The 20,074-nt window shown below is 34.0% G+C and overlaps 2 protein-coding genes across 3 annotated transcripts; one reads left to right on the top strand and one right to left on the bottom strand.

Annotated features, from left to right (window-relative positions):
• Positions 1-3,083: 3,083 nt before the first annotated feature.
• LOC130828157 (endoplasmic reticulum oxidoreductin-1) lies at positions 3,084-12,336 on the top strand. The gene is made up of 10 exons (XM_057693978.1): positions 3,084-3,570; positions 5,636-5,767; positions 6,740-6,995; positions 7,264-7,374; positions 10,371-10,489; positions 11,154-11,258; positions 11,346-11,548; positions 11,642-11,759; positions 11,841-12,019; positions 12,099-12,336. The coding sequence occupies exons 1-10, from the start codon at positions 3,466-3,468 to the stop codon at positions 12,115-12,117; spliced, it is 1,347 nt and encodes a 448-aa protein (XP_057549961.1). The 5' UTR covers positions 3,084-3,465; the 3' UTR covers positions 12,118-12,336.
• Positions 12,337-14,034: 1,698 nt separating this feature from the next.
• LOC130828156 (kinesin-like protein KIN-14Q) lies at positions 14,035-19,800 on the bottom strand. Of its 2 annotated transcripts, XM_057693975.1 has the most exons (17): positions 19,500-19,799; positions 19,355-19,396; positions 19,238-19,270; positions 19,048-19,128; positions 18,746-18,960; positions 18,367-18,496; positions 18,217-18,293; positions 18,034-18,133; positions 17,842-17,940; positions 17,566-17,742; positions 17,193-17,478; positions 16,017-16,178; positions 15,700-15,915; positions 15,587-15,624; positions 15,332-15,495; positions 15,124-15,249; positions 14,035-15,044 (listed from the first exon to the last, which is right to left on the bottom strand). In XM_057693975.1, the coding sequence occupies exons 1-17, from the start codon at positions 19,579-19,581 to the stop codon at positions 14,253-14,255; spliced, it is 2,820 nt and encodes a 939-aa protein (XP_057549958.1). In that variant the 5' UTR covers positions 19,582-19,799; the 3' UTR covers positions 14,035-14,252. The 2 variants fall into 2 exon arrangements, with proteins under 2 accessions (XP_057549958.1, XP_057549960.1); XM_057693977.1 differs by lacking the exon at positions 19,238-19,270 and having other exon boundaries at positions 14,055-15,044; positions 19,500-19,800.
• Positions 19,801-20,074: the final 274 nt, after the last annotated feature.

A 20,074-nucleotide genomic window follows, 5' to 3' on the forward strand; every position in this document is an offset into this window, starting at 1 on the left:
GAATAGAATAAGTCTTGTTTAATTAAAATAGTAAAGTAAAAGTTTCAATGTATAATGATTAGAGGTGTTCATTCGGGTGATCGGGTCGGTTTCGGACGGGTGTCATTCGATTCGGTTATATTTCGGATATGTTATTTTTCGGCTGTATGTTACAACGGGTCACACTCGGGTCGAGTCGGTTAGTCACGGTTCGGTTGGAGATTAGTTATTCAAGCTATCGGTTTAGCATCGGTTCGGTGTCGGTTGAAGTTCGTGTCGAGTGTCAATCGGTTACTAATTAGTTCGGTTTTGTCGGGTACAGATTGGGTTCGGGTTTTTTTTAACAGAATTCGGCTACGTAGTATTAATTACTATTGATTGAATCAATATCAGTCATTTTTTAATTGATGACAAGATTTTCTTTACTTAAAGCAAATTAGTTAAAATGCAAATCAATTAGTAATCATTATTACTTTGTTACTTTTACTTGTTTGATCGGAAATTAAAATTATAATGTTCTATCAATTTTCATCTAATTCGATTAAAAGTAGTTAAATAAACATTGACCATTGATTATTAACTCTAAACATATTAAACTATGTATTTATAAAATTTAATTTATTAAAATATCTAACACTTTATTAGATTAACTAATAAGATGATTGAATATGAGTCTATCATACTTCTATGTTAAAAATTGGTTCAGGTTTACAGCAGTTCGATCTAAAATTCGTTCGGGTTAAGTCGGTTTTAGCCGGATAAAATTCGGTTTCGAGCATGATTCGGGTCGAATATGACTCGGGTCAGTCATTATTAGGTTCGGGTAATCTCGGTTAACAGTTATGTGTCGGTTACAAAAATCGATTACAGCTCGGGTTCAGCTTTCCCATTTTCGGTTGTCAACTGATTCGGGTACAATTTTGGTTCGGGTAATATCGGTTCGATAAACCTAAAAAAGGAACACATTTTCGGGTCGGTTTACTTTTGGTTTCGATTCGGGTTTTCGAGTCGGGTCACTTTTGAACAGCTCTAACTATGATTTACTAAAACTCGTTTAAATGTCCTTAAGTCACTTATATTTAATTCTAAACTTAATTGTTTTGATAAACATAATAATTTTGTTAATTATTATATAACTTTTAGTATTTGCAAATGAATTTCACATAAAATATTTGTTAACAAAAGCATATCTTATGTGCTTTAATCAAAGAATTAAGATTTTTATCTAAAGCAAATATATTTATCTAATTATCTAATCATCAAAGATTATAAAAAGAACTGATTTACAATACGTTTTATAGCATTTACAATTACATTTGAATTGGTTGGTTTCTTGAACAACTTAGCTACGCTTTTATGGCTAAACATATAAAGCCTTTAATACATTATCATGCTTTACTTTGAAATTGTTGCCTACTACTAACTATATATTAATTTTCAGCCCTTACATCCTTTACACCTTTGCAACTTATTAACATTCTAATATTTTTTATTTGTATTATTGTAAATAAAAGTGTATGTAATAACATTATAAAATTCAATAGTGTAACTTGGGGGATCCCGTGATCCTACAACTAGTTTTATTAAAAAATTATAGAACTTTGTTTTTCCCCTTTGTCTTTTAAACGCTTTCTTGGAATAGGAGAGAGAACGAAAGTGCTTTGCTAAGGTTATTGTTGCCATGAATGTTTATGTTTATAGCTAATCTCTTGAGAGATCGTCTCTTTGAGAAAAGTATTTCAAGTTTAATCTATTAAAGATTAATATCTACTTATTACCGTATTCTTAATGCCTACTTACATTATCCTTAATGCTTACTTTTTGTATCCTTAATACCTACTTTCAATATCTTAAATGTCTACTTACATCATTCTTAATGCCTATTTAGAATATTTTATAAAATATATAATGGGTCATCCCAATTAGAGATGGTCTCTCAGAAGAATTTGTGTTATGTTCAAAGATACCGGTTAATTAATTTGTGCATTCAAGGAAAGTTAATGAATGTGAACTACTCTAATAGTCTGCTTAAAAAAAAAAAAGGCTAAGTTCGTAAAGGTCTACGGAGTTCATTCATAAATGTAATGATGTATTTGTATCCACAATCAAGATGGGTTTTCCTCCTAATTGAATCAAATTTTACATATGAATTCTTCATCTCCAAAAATCCATTTGTTTCTGAATGTAGTGATGATCTACATATCAATTAGTTACAGATACATTAATTCCCATGTCTTTTTACTTATTAATCTTCCCTACATTTATGAATGAAGAATCTGCCCGAGCTAGCTAACCTTTTTCTCAACCAAGTTGAACAACTCTCTGCTTTACCTTTTCTTGTCTTTACTTTTTTTCTGTCGTGCGTAGAGCATTTGTACATGCATTATGGACTTTCCAAATCCGACATATCCTACCTATATCACAACAAAGAGCGGTCGACTACCGACACTATTCTTAAGGTGATACCTAATACAATACCCGGGATTTTTCAAGCCCAAACAATTGGAATAAACAATACAACACCAGATTAGATTCTTATTTTACCCCAATAAAATATTTATTTTCTTATTTTTCTTAATCTTTGTGTTATCTCCTAAGAAGAAATTTTACAGACAGTTTTTTTTATTTAAATACTTTTACATGTTCACAGTGTGGTTCCTAACAATATTTTGTATAAGTAAGGTTTCAGTTTTTTTTTTCTCCAACTATGAATCATATAATTTGTATTTTCCCATCACATTATTGTCAAATAAATGTACAAATTTAAGATCATATAAAGATAAAGTACTTATGTACAAACCAAATTTTAATAATAAGAATTAATTCAATTTAAACCCCTTTATAAATTAAGTCCTATACGATTGCACCTCAAAACTACCCTCAGATAAAGCCAAAAACCCAAAAAAAAAAAATCCGAACTAATGCTTGACAATTGACTTGGCTCATCATCTCCATGAAAGCACATTAAAGTCAAAAGGAATTAAATAGGTGGGCAAAATTTGCTAGTTTAAAGAAGCCACCTTAATTTGATTTTAATACCAAAAAAACCAAACCAATGGGCAATAAAACTCTAAAATATTAATAAAAATAAAATATTAATAAGCAATTGGTGCATATACTCATTAAATTCCTACATGTCAAATCTCCATTGGTCATAAACTTCAATTCTTACGTGGTCTAGTCTTCAACCATCTTTATATGCAATATTACACCGCTACATAAACATGATCATCGGCGATTCACCGGCAAATCGGAAAAACAGCTGAAATCAAAAGTTAAACATCCAAAAACCATAAACCCATCAACACAAATCAATCAATCACATTCACGGTGGCTTCCTCAAATCAATTCCCGCATTCTCTCACCCGGAGAAAACCTTCCAACCCTTCTCCTTCTCCTTCTCCTTCTCCTTCTCCTTCTTATACAGTTAAACCCACCAATTTCCAATGTCGGGTCAATTCTAAGATCCGATTAATCTTGCCTCTCATGGCGGTGGTTTTCTTTGCTATCGTCATCTTCCTCTTTCTTCCGCTTTATTCCAATTCCTATGCTTCTTCTGTTTCCATTGATTCTGTCTCTGATGCTGCTCAGGTCTGCTACTTCATCTTTTAGCTATTGAATACTTACTGATTTTTTGATTTTTTAGCGTGCTGTCTGGAATTTGTTAGTGAATTGTAATATTTTGCTGTTTGCTTAAGTGGGTTTGTAAGATTTTATATAAAACGTTTACTGTCTTATAAAAACTGTATTCATGTCTATGGTTGACTTATTTTGAACTTCAAAACAAGACTTGGAAACATTTTTGGCCATGATGATCGAAAATGGGAGATGTTTATAATATTTTTGTTGAAATGTTAATGGTACTGAGATAACTCTTCTTTCATCAGGCCAGTGTGTTTGCTCCGTTTAAGATTTCTTGTCAAAGAATGTGAATTTCAAGTCGTTTACGGAAAATAATTTTATGTGTTTATGTTTAGTTATGGTCTATACAATTGAATGAAAATAATGGGAAATGGATTAAGTCTTTAAGAGTGGTGGGTGATCTGTAACCTTTAAATATCAATCATTCATGTTCTTTTGTTTATTACTCATTCACTTGGCAAAAATATGAATAGATTGTTGGAGGTAGTGTCCTTCAAACAATGTGTTTGACTCTAACCTTAGTTTTAAGATGAACTTGGTTTTAGTAAGTGATCGATATGCTTCTTTGGGAGCCTTAGCTGATTAGTTAATGGACTTACTAGTTAATTACCCTAATTCTATAGGTTAACGCACACTCGCGTGGTTAAAGATTTGGTTTTGAAAGCTTGCAACTTTTCTTCTCCGCAAGCTATTATTACAAATCCTTAAAATTTTTAATTATAGCTTAGTAAACATTAATAAAAAAAATTCTCTGTATCACGTGTTTGATACAAAGGGATAGAGTTTTTTTTATTGAGTTTTTAGTTGTGAAGTAACAAACAAAAGTGCATGGAAGAAATAAATAGATGATATGCGAAGAAAGAATTGGTTTGCAGATGAGATTAAAAGAGAAATATTGTGACCATAGCCAAAAAAAGAGATGTAACTAAGTTAAAGGGACATGTAAAAGGAAAGTGTGTTTGATACAAAGTAAGGCTAATAGAAGATTAATGGTTACTATGCGAATGTTGGAAACTTTATAAATTGAAGGAAATTTTATTTCTTGTATACCTAAAGGATACTAGTATATTTTCTAATGGAGGTAAGCTTCTTAGTAGACTAATATATTTTCTAATGGAGGTAAGCTTCTTACTAGGAAATCCTTCATAGATTGGTTATGTTAAGCACTTTCTTGTGATGTGAATATGCAGTGAATGATTGTATCAATGTGTAGAGTTTGCACTTAGAACCCGTTTGTTAGAGTAGTTTTTATCTTGCAATCACCATATCTTCTGGCCATGTAAAACCTAATTATGGTTTAATGAGACAAGAACATTTAATTAGTCAATAGACCCCCACGGAAGTTGAAATGCTGTTGTGCTAAGTTAACTTTGCCATAAGAATAAAGAAATGGGGTGGTGAGAAATGATGTTGGATATTCTTTGTTCAGACTGATATTTTGTTAGTTGCTATGAGAGTTCTAATAGCAAATATAATGCAGGAGGATGATATTTTTTTTTTCCTGAAATTAGTCTTTTGGATCCTGTGCCTTTTGAAATTGCTTATCAACCTGCTATGTATTGTGATCTAGTATCACGTAGTTTAGAGGGAAATTGGATCTGGAACACAAACTGGATTTTTTCTGCTTAGTTGATCAGAGAGAGAGAGAGTGGGCACACATATTACGTAAGTATGGAGTCTGGAGGGAAAATGGTTTGAAAAATGTGTATTGTGTTATACTATTGTAAAAGAGTGAAACCAGGTTCATATGGTAGTTGCCCAAGGGCTACTTAAACATGACTTAATAATGAAGCGATTAGCCTATTTGAAATTCTTCAAATTGGCAAGTAATGCAAAAATACACGGAGTAAAAGATTGTGGTTGTTCTTTGATAGTTTGATTCTTTGCTGGAGAAATGAGATTTTCCTTACCTGCAGATTGTTGTTATTTCTTAATGCAACATCAATATGTGGCTTTAAGCTTAAGAATTGTGGATCAATAAAAACAGTGATTTTAACATGTATTTGTTTTGCAGTTATCATGTAAATATACAGGAATGGTGGAGGATTGTAGCTGTGATTATGAGACAGTTAACAGCCTTAACAAAGAAGTTTTGCATCCATTACTGCAAGAACTTGTTACGACACCCTTTTTCAGATACTTCAAGGTCTGATTCCATTATTTTTATTATAATATGAAAAATCCCTCTGCCTCCCTTCTTTTATTTGGCGTCATGATTATAAGTGGTTGGTTATAATTCTGTTTTAAAAATTCATTTTTGGAATTAATGCAATGGTGAAGAAGCATCATTCATCTCAAAGTTCCATTCCAAGATTTTAGTTATTAGTATTAGTCAAATGTATCTATGTCTTGTGGTTGTTGAACTTATGTCCCAAAAAGCAACATAATTCTAACATAAAAGAGAGTTCAGGCTTTATTAGATTAAATTGTCTTATGCTATGTTTGGGAATCTTGATTTCATTTGAAAATATGGATTTGACTCAAATTTAGTATTTGGCAAATAAAAATATTTCAAATTTGGATTTGGGTCAAATTTATCGATGTTTTAAAAGTGGTAAAATGAGGATTTGAGAATGACTTCCCAAATTTTGTCATTCTTAAATTCTTCATGAATGATTCCATAGTTGAAATTTACAATTTGAAATGAAATACTTGTTTCCAAACGCAATCTTAAGAAATTTAAAAATTGAATTAACTTACGCCCGCACACACACTTAATACATCTCTTTTTAAAAAGATTGCATTCATTGGTTCAACTTGTTTATCAATTGGAGCTTTACAAAATCTAAGATTTTGAGTTTTTAAAAGAAGTTAAGTTGTTTGACAAAATTTTAGAAATTGGGAATGCTTTCTGCTGAATTTTTTTTATTTTCTGTTTAAAATCTATTTCAAACAAAAGGACTTGTCAGTGAGGACCAAAAGGAAGGTTTATATTACTTTTGATGGATCAAATCTCTTGTTAGTAGTGATTGTTTTTATTTCCTTGCGCATCTTAAATCTGTGAGTAATGGAATGGGATTTGATTTCATGATAGTATTGCATTCAAATAGTTTTACTTGTCCTTTTACTTTAGATGATCAACTACTAAATAATTTTGATAAAATCATGATTGTGATAGGTCAAGTTGTGGTGCGACTGTCCTTTCTGGCCTGATGATGGAATGTGCCGATTACGTGATTGCAGCGTATGCGAATGTCCTGAAAATGAATTCCCTGAAACTTTTAGAAAGCCATCTAGTGTCCTCAGAAAAGAAGATTTGATGTGCCAAGAGGGGAAACCAGAAGCTGTTGTTGACCGAACACTAGACAATAAGGTGTTTAGAGGCTGGCCAGAAGTTGATAATCCCTGGACAAACGATGATGAGACTGATAACAGTAAGTTGTTTTAGTTTGACTTTTGGATTAGGGTAATAAATAATTGAACGTTGCTAACATTTATCTCTTCTGCCAGTATTCAAGTTCTAGAAGGCTGATAAAATATTTTTGGTAGAAGTACTTTGGAGACTGTAATTTGATGCATGTTTATCTATCATTTCACTGTGTATTTTATTGTTGCTTTACTAATGATAATGATATGTTCCCTTTTATGCCTATTACTGTGATATCGTTTTGTCTGATCAGTGAGCTACCTGGTTGGTTTCAGGTGAGATGACTTATGTAAACCTACAATTAAATCCGGAACGTTATACGGGCTATACAGGTCCATCAGCTAGGAGGATTTGGGATGCAATATATTCAGAAAACTGTCCAAGATGTAAGTGATTGTTTCATCTACGATGCATTCATAAGTTAAGTAGTACGTGGGGTATAGAATGACTCAGGTTCTCTAATTTTCCCCTTATTTACTTAATTTCAACTCCTGAACTATTATAACATCTTTGAACTTCTCGGATTTTCTTCTACTTGTTACTTGCATTTACTTAGGTCTTGTTCAAAGCTTATGAAACATATCCAAATTATTTTTGCTTGAAATTACTCTTTCAAGATGAAAAGAAGAGAGTCTTATTTTCAAGTCGGAATCTGTCAGTTTTGTAACTTCAAAGCTACTGATTTATATTACAACAGTAAGATTCATATTTTATCAACTTATTTTCACTGTTTGTCTTTGTTCATCATTAAACCTTTGATTGAGTCTTTATTTCCTGATAATGCCAAGCCGCCAACAATGTTATGCTTGATATACTCAGTATTAATTCATAAATCATAATCTAAACTTCTCTGTTGAGTCGTTGGCTCACTTTGAGTTTCAAAGTTCAGAGTTGCTTTGACTATGATGGACTACAAACAATCAACTAATCTTGGTGCACATATGTAATTGATTGATTTGATAATTGTTTGACTACTAATTTTTTCGAACGCTGTTTGTAATCTATAGCATACATTCAAACCACTGAAAAAACTAATGTTTTGAGAAGAATATATTATGGTTTTTCAGAAAGTGTTCTGTGATGGAAATCTAGGAGTATGATCCTGGTCTAGAGGATGCTAAAGCATTTGGAATAGAGCAAACCTCTTTGAGGATAATCTTCTAATAGCTTATTTACTACCTCAAATTCTGAAATTGCTAGATGTGTGCAGCATCTCAACTTTCCTTTAAGTATAAGATTAAACCAAATAAATTAATAAGGGTGAGGTTACATATATCCGATGACCTCAAACTCTACCTAGTGGGAGCCACTTGATTTCATTGGGGTAATGAAATAGTGTTGTGTTGAAGGAAAGCTTCTTATTTGTGCTATTCGAATGTTAATTTTTTCTCAAATATTTGGCGGTATGAGAACCGTATCAACCTCGTTACCACCACATCAATATGACCATTACTGTGATCGAGACCACCCTCTTGTGGCGAAAGATCTAAAGGGCGGAAAGGGGCTCCTCCCAGCTTTTACTCCCTCCGTCCCTCTCCATTTGCCCCATTTTCTATTTTAGTTTGTCCTACTGATTCTATCCAATTTTTTTTTTATGATATGACTCTACCACTTTTACACACTATCATTTCAAATGACTGCCATTTTAATCCAATATACCCAACTTCTTAGTTTTCATGTCATTTCCAATTGGGCAATGTGACAGAGATAGAGAAACATGTACAATTGTACCATTTAAAATCATAAAATTAAAGGTTAGTTGATATTCTTATACTTAGGGGGTGAAGAGTTCAACCTTGTGTCCCCTCAACCTTCTGTGTAGTTGTGTATTATATGCAAATACTTTACTTTGACATGAATTCCTTTTGATTACCTTGAAGTGTATATTAATATTGAGTAAATATATAGATCTTATGAAGTCCAACATGCAAATATATAGACCTAGAAGAGATTTATTACTCCCTCCTATTCCAATCAAATGTCCCATTTAGTTTGACACCAATTTTAAGAAAAACAGAAGTAGGAACCACATGGGAGGATTAAGTAAGAGAAAAGGTGATACTTTCATGGCAAACGTGTAAATACTTGGATCTCACGATGGTATAAGTAAGGGAAAGAGGTTTACCAAATAAGAAATTTGATGTTAATATGCTAATAGTGGAAATGGGACATTTGATTGGAATAGGAGGGAATAATACTTATTTTTTTACTCTCAAGTCAAAAGCAAAAAGGATTTTGGTCCAGCATTTGGAGAAGCTTAGGAAGATAAAGAAAAAGGATCCTTGAATACTTTACGTGCAGCGCCCAAATCAATTTATTTAGCTGGTTCACTTTTAGGTTTTGAGCTTTGTATACGACTTTATGGGTAGTTAAGGGACTTTTAGTTACAATTTAACTTCTTATATAGTGACTTCTAACAAGTGTTGGAGGGAAAAACGAATAACATTTCAGTAACCAAATGTCACTTTTCGCCTGGGCTTCACATCCTTATCTTTGTGCAGTCTGATTGACCGTTAAACGTCATATGTGATTTTATTTCTCATAACTAAGCTACACACGTTATGCATGTGAAAAAGATGTGTGTAACTTATCTACCTAGTTGATTGAAATCTTTTGAGAGAAGGAAATTGCATTTCTGATATTCTATGTAATTTCATAGTTCTGTATCGCATACAAAACAAGTTGCACACATTATGTATGTGAAAAAGACGTGTGTAGTTTATCTACCTGGTTGATTGAAATATTTTGAGAGAAGGAAATTGCAATTATGATATTCTATGTAATATCATAGTTCCGTATCGCATACAAAACAGAGTCTTAGTCCCAAAAGCTTGTAGTCGGCTAATGTAATAATGTGATCTGAAATATTTTGAGAAAATTATTTGCAGTCTAGAAATTTGTGTCATGTAACATAGTAATGTGATCTGATGCTGCTCGCCTCTTGTTGGTGGACTTTGACTTTTGCCAAAGAGTACTGCTAAATATTTTCCTTCTCGTGTACACAACCCCTGCCCCTTTCAAAAGCACAAATTCTTGTATAGAGACCATCTCTAATTAAATCGGCCCATTATATATATTTTAAAATATTGTAAATAGGCATTAAGAATGAGTAAGTAGACATTTAAGATGTTGAAAGTAGGCATTAAGGATACGATAAGTAAACATTAAGGATAATGTAAGTAGGCATTAAGAATACGACAAGTAGGCATTTATCTTTAATGGGGAGACTAGCTGTTAAAAAGTACCTTGAGCTACCCTTCTACCTTTGACTGCTTTGTTATCTTGTAGATTGATTCTTCATTCCTGAAGATTAGCTCTCTAGTCTATGCTTTGTTATGATTTATGAGGTATGAGCTCTGTTTAACACTTTTGTCTTATGCAGATGCATCTGGAGAGATGTGCCCCGAGAAAAAAGTTCTCTACAAACTGATATCTGGTTTGCATGCCTCTATTTCAATTCATATTGCTGCCGACTATCTCCTTGATGAAGCTACTAACAAGGTAAAATCAGATTTTCTCCCAACATTGAGTATAATAAATTTTGATTATTCTTTTAAAATCATTCAACATTCAATTATCCCAATGCACCTAGTTGGAGTTTAAAAATTTGGATGGGGGGTGGGGGGGATGGGGCAGGTTTTGATGTATATCATAGGATAAGAAATTTCAGCCCCGGTGCTCAGTGTATCATTATGTTTTATATGGCAAAGTCGCAACGTATTCGATTTGTCACCTACTAATAATAGCAATATCTTTGGGCTTGGCCTAGTTCAATATCCATACCCTCAATTTGAAAAAAATATGTATTCTCTCCGATCCATATCTTTGGCTAACTATCAATATCATTCGTTGCACACTAACAATGTAATGTTTTGTCTGTGTCACTTTGTTACACTACGGAAATGGTACTAATCAAATTTGAATCTTGATACAAACTCAATTACCATTGATCTGCAATGATAGTCAATATAGAATGGAAGATAAGTTTCTTAAAGATGTAAAGTATTTTGTTTATGGCTGTTAAAACATCTGTTTTATTTTTGCTTGGTGATTTGGGGTTACTGTGTGAGTACTATTGTGCTCTATTTGAATTTGTTCAAAGTTGGATTTCTGTTGCTTAATTATTAACCCATGATTTTGTATCCTGACTCATGTTTTAATGCAGTGGGGCCAAAATTTAGAGATAATGCATGATCGGGTTTTAAGATATCCAGAACGCGTTAGGAATTTGTACTTCACTTTCCTTTTCGTTCTCAGAGCAGTAACAAAGGTAAGTCATGTTTTGAAAACCTGCTTTTGCACATATTCATTAAACGAAAACACAAATTCAAGGCTTTCTGCATTCTGAATGTTACAGGCGTCAGACTACTTGGAACAAGCTGAATATGACACTGGTAATCCTGAAGATGACTTGAAGACTCAGTCCTTGTTGAAACAACTGCTTTACAACTCAAAACTTCGGTCTGCATGTCCACTTCCGTTCGATGAAGCTAAGTTGTGGCAAGGGCAAAGTGGGCCCGAGTTAAAACAGCAGATCCAAAAGCAGTTTAGAAATATAAGGCATGAATATTTTTCTTTTTTTCAACAACACCAATTCTGTGTCTGTTTCTGAGAGACAAAATACTGACTAACAAAAAAAAAATTATGTTCCAGTGCGCTGATGGATTGTGTAGGATGTGAGAAGTGCAGACTATGGGGTAAATTACAAGTTTTGGGTCTCGGTACAGCATTGAAGATCCTATTTTCAGTGGATGGAGGCAACCACTTGCCTGTGAGTGACTCCGTTGTTTTTCGGGTTAAGTATGGTTACGTAATCCGAGAATGCTTACGGTTTTCTCCCTTAATTTTTCAGCTGCAGTTGCAAAGGAATGAAGTAATTGCACTGGTAAATTTGCTTCATCGACTGTCGGAATCAGTCAAGCTGGTGCATGAAAAGGGACCTTATGTAGAGAAGATAGTCGGTCAAGTTTCAGGAATTCCTTTAAAAGCAAGCACATTGCAGCGGTTATGGCAATCGGTGAATGATTTCAGGTAATTTATCAATTCTAATTCCTTTTCGTACAGTCCAGCCTCAAATACAATATACTAAAGCAAGTGTAATGGTTTTCAGGACAAAGAAGTCTTCATGACAAACCACCACTGCAGATATTTATGCAAGCATAAATATGTAGAGATCTCCAAATTTTGTACATTTGCATACATGTAGTGAATAATGAATATGTACATGTTTGGTGTTTAGGCGGGCGACAGTTGTCTCTGATTTTGGTAGTTGTTTTGCTGTTCAAATGCCTAATCTTCGTAGTCGTTGTCCTTTCTTGAATAGAAAAGCAGCTGAAGCGATTTTAAAACGCTTGATACACGAGGGCCAAGGGTGGTTCGGTTTTAAACAAAACCGAATCAGCCAGGAATCGGAAAACTTGGGTCTGAATGCGAACCGTTCAAGCTAACAGGTCATTTTAAATTTAACTTTCAATGTTTTGAAATCAGCCCTATTCAACCCTAGTTTCATGCTTGATGCACCATAAACTTGACCGATTGTAATCGGTCTGTAAATCGGGGATGTTTTTTACTTATTTTTAAAGAAATCTAGATGTTAGGTTAAGGTAAGAGTTGAGAAATTGATCTTCGGGTGGTTAGAATTGAGCTAGTGGTCTAGCCAAGGTCCATAACTCGAAAGTAAGTCTTCAAGAATCCAAATCAATCATATTTCATGATCTTGAACAACATTTGGCATCATCCTTTTAACACATCTTGTTATCGGAAATGCAATTAAAAATGAAATTTTGCACTATGCCAGTTATGATGACCAGCTACAACCTTCCTAATATCTGGGTACGTATCATCATAAGCAAAAGTTTAGGATCTTTTAGTTCCAACAATCAGCACAGCATGATTATAATACTTGCAAAATGACATACTAGGCTTCCCAAAGTTGATGATCCATTTGTCTATGTTGCCCATGAGTCATGAGTCATAACTAGAGGTGTTCAACGGGGCCGGTCGATCCAATGGGTCAAGTGTCGAGTCATATTTTAACGGGTCGGATTATTAACAGTCCTTGATGTAAAGAGTTGGGTCGGATAACAATAGGAATTGGTTGCGAAAAAAAAAAATATTTACCATAAAGTAGAATACAAAAACTAAAACTATTACATGAACATTTTAAAAAGGGTCAAAGCGGGTTGGGTTCAAACGGGCTTTGACCCGTCGTGGCCCATTTAAATTTTGACCCAATCCGTTTCGACCCTACCCGTTGAACACCTCTAGTCATGACCTATTTAGTTAGACTTTCTACTGTTTAAGATAAAAAAGGAAATAAAAAATAAAAAAATACTTCCGATGTTCTCCATTGATGTACACATAGAGAATGTTAAGGGAGAATAGAGAAAAATGGAATTAAAGTATAATAAGCATAGAATAATAAATTAATGAAGAAAATTTAGGATTCATTAGCACTTAAAAAATTCTAGAATAATTAGTGAAAAAGTATGACAACATAAGAATTAAAAAATGTTAAGATTTAGTTAATGGAAAATATAAGACAACTGAAAGTATTAAATAATGTTAAACAAAATTAACGAAAAATACATAAGTTTAAATGCATTAAAAAATATTTAAATTAAAATATTCGTTATATGTCGAAAAAGTTATATAAATAGAATCACTCAAATCAATTGAAACAAGTGATAATGATAGTGGAAACATTAAAGGGTACGAGGAACAGTTTTTCTCATGTAACAAAGATATGGATAGTAATAGCTACTAATAACCTAATTAGGTGGATTTGGTGAGAAAACCTTTTTGTGTTAGAGTTCTATAGGATCCATCATGCATGTTTTATCCATTTAACAAGATTGCTTTATTGAATTTTATCAGTGAAATATGAGGTTTTGACTTTTGAGTGGTTTTTTTTTAAACCCAAATTTATTATTGTATGAGACGGTCTCACTATAAAATATGCCTCATACAAGGGTTAAATAGTCCAATAATACAAATTATTATTATTTCACCGAGAGACGGTTCTCCTATAAGAGTAGTTATTGGTGTTTTGGGTGAACGTATTGAAAGAAATTCGATAATGAGACCAAATAAAGGCCTGCAATGAAAGCGACTCATATATACAAAATATTTGAAATCTGTTACCAGAGTGGTTAACAAGCATCATCTTAAACACAAATACACAATCATCAAAAGAAATTTATAAAAATTAATCTTCCCAAACCTACAAACTCTATCTGAGTCAATCCATTGAGGCAGCAAGCATTCAAAAGTTCCAGCCTCTCTCCTTCTCCCTTTGGCTTTGTTTCTTAGCTTCCCTTGTAGCCACTCTTCTAGCATTGCCCAACAATACCCTTTGTCCCAATCTCCCTCGGCTTCCTATCGAGACTCTAACCTTCTCCACTCCCACATTTACGCCTCCTTTCTTAATAAACTGCTGCTGCAATGGAGATTTCATCTTCTTCTGAAGACTTCGTCTAAGTACACCATTCAACTTCCTGGCCCCACTCTTTGAAGCTATGGGGCTGGTTAAACCCATCTCTGGTGAATTTGGATTTTCTACCCCATTTCTCTCTTCTTCGAGAGAAGGTGTCGGAAAAGGCAGGATTAAATGATGGTGGAGGGTCGCTGGTGTGCTGGGTAAGGGAATAAGAGAGTTCCGCCTAGGATTTGATGCTATAGGGATCCTCTGCATTGTTGGGCAAAGAGAACCTCTGCCTGTTTTCTTCGGCTGTAGTGCAAATAGGTCCCCTGTGTCTGGAATGTTCTCTTTCTCCAGCAGTTCATTGCACTTAAGAAAGTTCTCTTGCAATATCGGGGTTTTAACAGCTTTGTAATCACAAGGCAATTGTGACAGAATTGGTGTATCACTTGTTAGGTCATTTGTATTCTTCAACAGTCCCTGTGTTTTAGCTACCAAAGGTGGCCTAGGGGGTGCACTATTTTGGTCTTCAAACTGCTGTCGCATTTGTTGTTGTTGCTGTTCTGCTATTTTAGTGTCGACATGTTGCCGTGCCAACTTTCGTTCCACCAAAAGTTGTGCTTCAAGTTCCTTCAACTGGATTACAAGAATTTTATTACACACTTCCAAACAGAAAATGCAAGAAACTAGTAAACTTTACCCACAAAAAACAAACCTTTTCCTGCAAGTTCTTGTTTTTCTGATCTTTTTCTTTAACCTTCGTGTCCAGATTGTTAATTGTTTCCTCCAACTTCTTAATTTGCAGATCCTTCAACTTTGCTTCTTGTTTAGTCTTCTCAACCTAAGCCAAAATTGAACTACTTCAAGTAAAAGGTGTAAAAAATCAACTTTAACAAAGCTGAGCTGTGTGAAATTGTTAGTACCAATTGTTTGTATCTCAGAAATTCAGTATTGTCCAACTGCTTTTTTGCTGGACCTAACTCTACTCCCTTTACTCTACTAGCAAAGTTAAGAGAGCAAATAGTCTCACTCAAGTCATTTTCATTAGGACTAATCTGCACGAACATAAGCGCCTTGGAGTCTCCCCCTGCAAAAAGAGATGAGCAGCAAAGTGAACAAAACTTAGTTTTGGGTCGTATATATCTCTCTTAGAATAAAAGCTCAGAAATCCAAATTACCTAGAGAATCCTGAAGTAGATGGGTAAGCTTAGAGTTCCTGCAAATCAATATGAATATTAAAAGAAGACCTGATCAACATATGAGTAACAATTATGAATGATTGGCAATTCACCTGAAAGGAACATAAGGACTTTTGTTTGCCAGAGCAGATATGACATCCCCAAGAGCAGAAAGTGATCTATTAATATTCTGTGCTTCCTTCAGCCGCTCGCCTTGAGCTTCTGTCTTAGCTATCCGTTCACTACCTGCTAGATCAACTAACCATAACTTGCTTCTAGTGCATTCTCCATTCAATAAGTTTTCTCCCTTCACCATTACACAGTGTATGCTGCATCAGAAATTTTAGTATGATACACCCAATTGGTCGATGAGATCTTCAATTAACAGAAAAGGTGTAAATTGTAGAAATTCTGAAGGTTTAAAGCGTACCAATGAGACCGGCTACTGTGCTCATTTGCATTAGTAGCACCAACAGCCCTTGCATTGCTTCCAGTTTGTAGAACATCCCAAGCCTCACTGATATTCCTTACCTGTGCTTCAACTAATCCAGGAACGTGAAGCACTCCTTCCATAGCCTGCCTTATCTCAAGCCTACGAAATTGATACAGTATCACTAGCCAGAAAACTCTCATCATAGACTTGCAAGTATAAGAGGAGGCTTTAGCAAGAGACTAAATATCTGTATTGTTGAAGCACTCTTTCGATCGAGCTCAAAACTTGCAAGTATTGTTGAAGATTCATCATTTTCAAAGACCCTTTCACAGTCCTTTGAATCTAGTGTGTCATATGTGCATTATCATTGTTTTAATGATGAACACGAGGGGAATCATATTAATTTTGCAAGTTTCAGTTTGAGTTTGATTTGAAGGGATGACGTTCTGGCGAAACAAATTAATTAATAAAGTTTTTGAATGTTTCACTAAGCTATTACAGTTCCATTATTTGATGGGTTATTTCTTTCTATAATGATTTTAGGGATTTTAAAAGGAGCCTTATCAAGGTCCAAATTGTTGATTTAGTTTCAAGTTATTTCTTGTTTTCCATTTTTTTGTTGTGTAGTTTGATCATTCTTAAACGTTATGTTATCATGTGGTGATAATGTTCCTATATTCCTCCTATATTTATTGGGCAATTTTAGCTTATTTTGTTAGAAATAGAGGGTTGTGTGGTCAAACCACGCAATGCTAGTGTTTGGTAAATTAGCTAATTAAAAAAGATTATTGTTATGAATAAGCTGTGTTTGAACAAGCTGCTCATAGCAGCTTCAAAATCAATTGGTCAAACCAGTCAATAAATCAGCTAGTCAAATCAGTCACAGTAATCAGCTACCAGCTATCAGTCGTTTGCCATACACCCCTAAATATAAAAAGGTTATTTTCATTACGAGAATCATGGGGGTGTCTAAATAATATATATTTTAAAAGACTTCATAGATTTCCAATTACCGTTTATTGATTCATTTCAAGCTCCGGGAACAAATCTTTCAACAGTCAATACCAAACCGAAATGAAGAGTTACATGGTGAGGTTTGATGAACCATAAATCACATCTGATCAACGATTACTGGTCTAACACTCAGAAAACTTCAGTATCAATATAGCGTACCTCTTTGAAGCAAAATTAGGCTGTGTTCCGCAGGCCAATAGATCTCGTATTTGTTCATTGTAGACTTCCAAGACACTCACAGATACTTCATAACGAAGTAGCTTCTGTCTCTCACTGATAATACGAAAAAGTTCTGCAAGAGTCCTATAATTTACACCACGACTGTCCTTCGTACCTTCCATTGTGAATGTCTTCCCCGTCCCAGTCTGCCCATACGCAAATATACAAACATTGTATCCATCTAGAACTGAGGTCGCGAATGGTGCAGTATCCTCAAATACATCAGCTAGCAAATGATCAAATGAAAATAAAGATTCAGCACAAATTTTACATGGTTTGGCAAGAAAGGATTGTTGAACAATCTATGAACTACCTTGGTTTGCTTGTGGACTAAAAAAAGCATCAAACTTGAAAGTCTTTCGTGGTGCGCCATTTGACTTGATGCTTAATTCTCCATCTCTAACAGTATCAAAATCAATGGCTGATTTAGCTCCCATGGCTATTTCCTCTGCATTCAAAGGCCTGCAGCGACAGAAAACACGTATATTTCCTGCAACCAAAACACACATTGCGATTAAATTAATTCTATAAAACTTAAGTATGCAACAAAAAAAGCTAACTATTGCTTCTAATTTAAAGCATGTCAAACCTTTTAACTCTAGAACTTTGTTATAAAGCTCTTTTCTCTGCTTCTCCCCTTCACTGATTTTCCTCTTCAGTTCATCATGATCGGAAACTTGTTGAGTTACTATCAACATTTTAACGAAGGGGCAACTGATGAGTACAAAATCAGCAGTACATGAAATTAAATTGTACGGTCTGGTAGTATTAGTTCTCTTACATGAAACTTGAACAATAGATTTCAAATCATCCATTTCTCCAAGGCAATGCTTGTACTTCCATGCTTCCTCTGATAGTTTTATATGATCCAATTTCAACATCTGATATTCCAGGAATATAAATATTTACATTTCAGAAATATAACTAAATTCTACTATATGATGAAAATTATTAGTATTAGTACCCTCAGATTCCTCTTTAAGGTACTCAAGCATGAGAGCCATTTGCTCTTTTCTTTGACTTGTCCCTCGACCGCAAAAGCTGCAGTGACATATATGTTCATCAAAAAAACAGAACAGTTCAGAAGCTTACAAGATGATGAAAAATGCATTACCTAAAGAACCAACATGCATGGACTTGCGCATAAGCTCACTCTGGAGTTCATGCAATTTTTTCTTTTGAAGCTCGTATTCACTTTGCAACTTTTCAAAATCTCCAAATCTCTCAGACCCATTTGTTGTATCCTATTCAAAATCGTTCTCATGTCAAATTCCTACAATACCAAATATCCAGAAATGTTGGCACATGTCTCTCTAAATTTGGGTCCTTAAATATTGTTTGCATTAGCATGTATTACTATGATTTAATTTAATTAGTTAGTTTAAGCCAAAATTGTAAAACAAATTGGAACCGGACCAAAATTTATTGTGTACTTAGCCCACCCATGCAAATATGCATATCTAGAAGAATAATGCAAGATGTATGATCTTTACTTGAGAAGAATTCCAAAATGAGGAAAATTTCAAGGAATCCTCATGGCTGCCCCTAGAAACTTCAGTTGCTTCAACCCCATTAATGCCTTCTTCTAGAGACAGTACAATGGAGGCAGCCCTTTCCTCTTCGGGAAAATTCTGTCTAGGAATATCAGGTGAGCCAGCACAGACAACCAAATCTGGTGAGGTTAAGGAAAAGCCTAACATTGTCCGACCTGCAATTGCTACCAAAAATCAAAACCCTAACCCTAATTTTTTTTTTTCAAATCAACTGAAATGAAAATTCTGGAATTTGAAATTACCATTGCCGGTATCACCAATAATAAGATCGTTAAATCGCTGAGGACTAATTATTTCCATGCTTTGATGCAACCCATTAGTTCCTAAAAAATCACGTTTTAGATAAATGAAACAATTAACTGTACTTGAAACATTCGCCAATTATGTGAATCTGTATAATGAAGCACCAAATAATGATAGTGCATATTTTACCTACTAAATCTGCCATCTTAAGCGAATCAGTATCTGGAATAACGTCCGAAAATTTAAAGAATCAGTAACCGAAAAACGGTGGTTTTAAAGATATTTGAGTGAGACTATATTATATACCTGAGGAATTGCCTGTTTCTAAAGAATCAGAATTGGGAATGTCTAGCAAAAATAAAGGTATAGAAATCAGATTGAGGAATCAAAGAAACAAAAAAAAAAAAAAAAAAAGAAATGAATAAGGGATTGTTTAAAGAAAAATGCATACCGGGAGAAGAAGTAGAAGATCTTTGTTGAGTAGAAACATCAGTGAGAAGAAGAGGATCATGCCATTGTTTAAGATCCGCCATTGAGTAATAACTGTAGTTTGTATGAAAGTATTTTAAAAAGAGGGAAAAAGATTAAAAATGGTGATGAATGACAATCATATCGTTAAAGGCAAAGATTACATTCCCTCCCTTGATTTTGGCCCTTCCTTAATTTGATACTAATAGACGACCGTTGCTGTTCAAAATTCAAATTTTATACCCGGGTATCCCTTGTTAATGAAATGAAAGGCAATACAACCTCTTTGGAGTACCATATTTTTCACGGTATTCTAATTTCTAATCAAAGATTTTCTGACCAATCTCTCTCTATATTTTTCGTTTTTACCAAATTAAATTTTATATGAAAATATTTATGAATTTAATTCATCTAATCAATGAGAAATAAAAAAATTTACTCATTATTTTATCTCTCTTACTTTTTTTTATTTTACTGCTTTTTACTTTCTTGGTTTTTATTTTAAAACTTATTTTGAATGGTTGGACCCTTGTGAGAAAGTTCCAAAATTTCCAACTT

This window comes from Amaranthus tricolor, chromosome 12 (assembly GCF_026212465.1).
Source record: "Amaranthus tricolor cultivar Red isolate AtriRed21 chromosome 12, ASM2621246v1, whole genome shotgun sequence".
NCBI classification, from domain to species: Eukaryota; Viridiplantae; Streptophyta; class Magnoliopsida; order Caryophyllales; family Amaranthaceae; genus Amaranthus; species Amaranthus tricolor.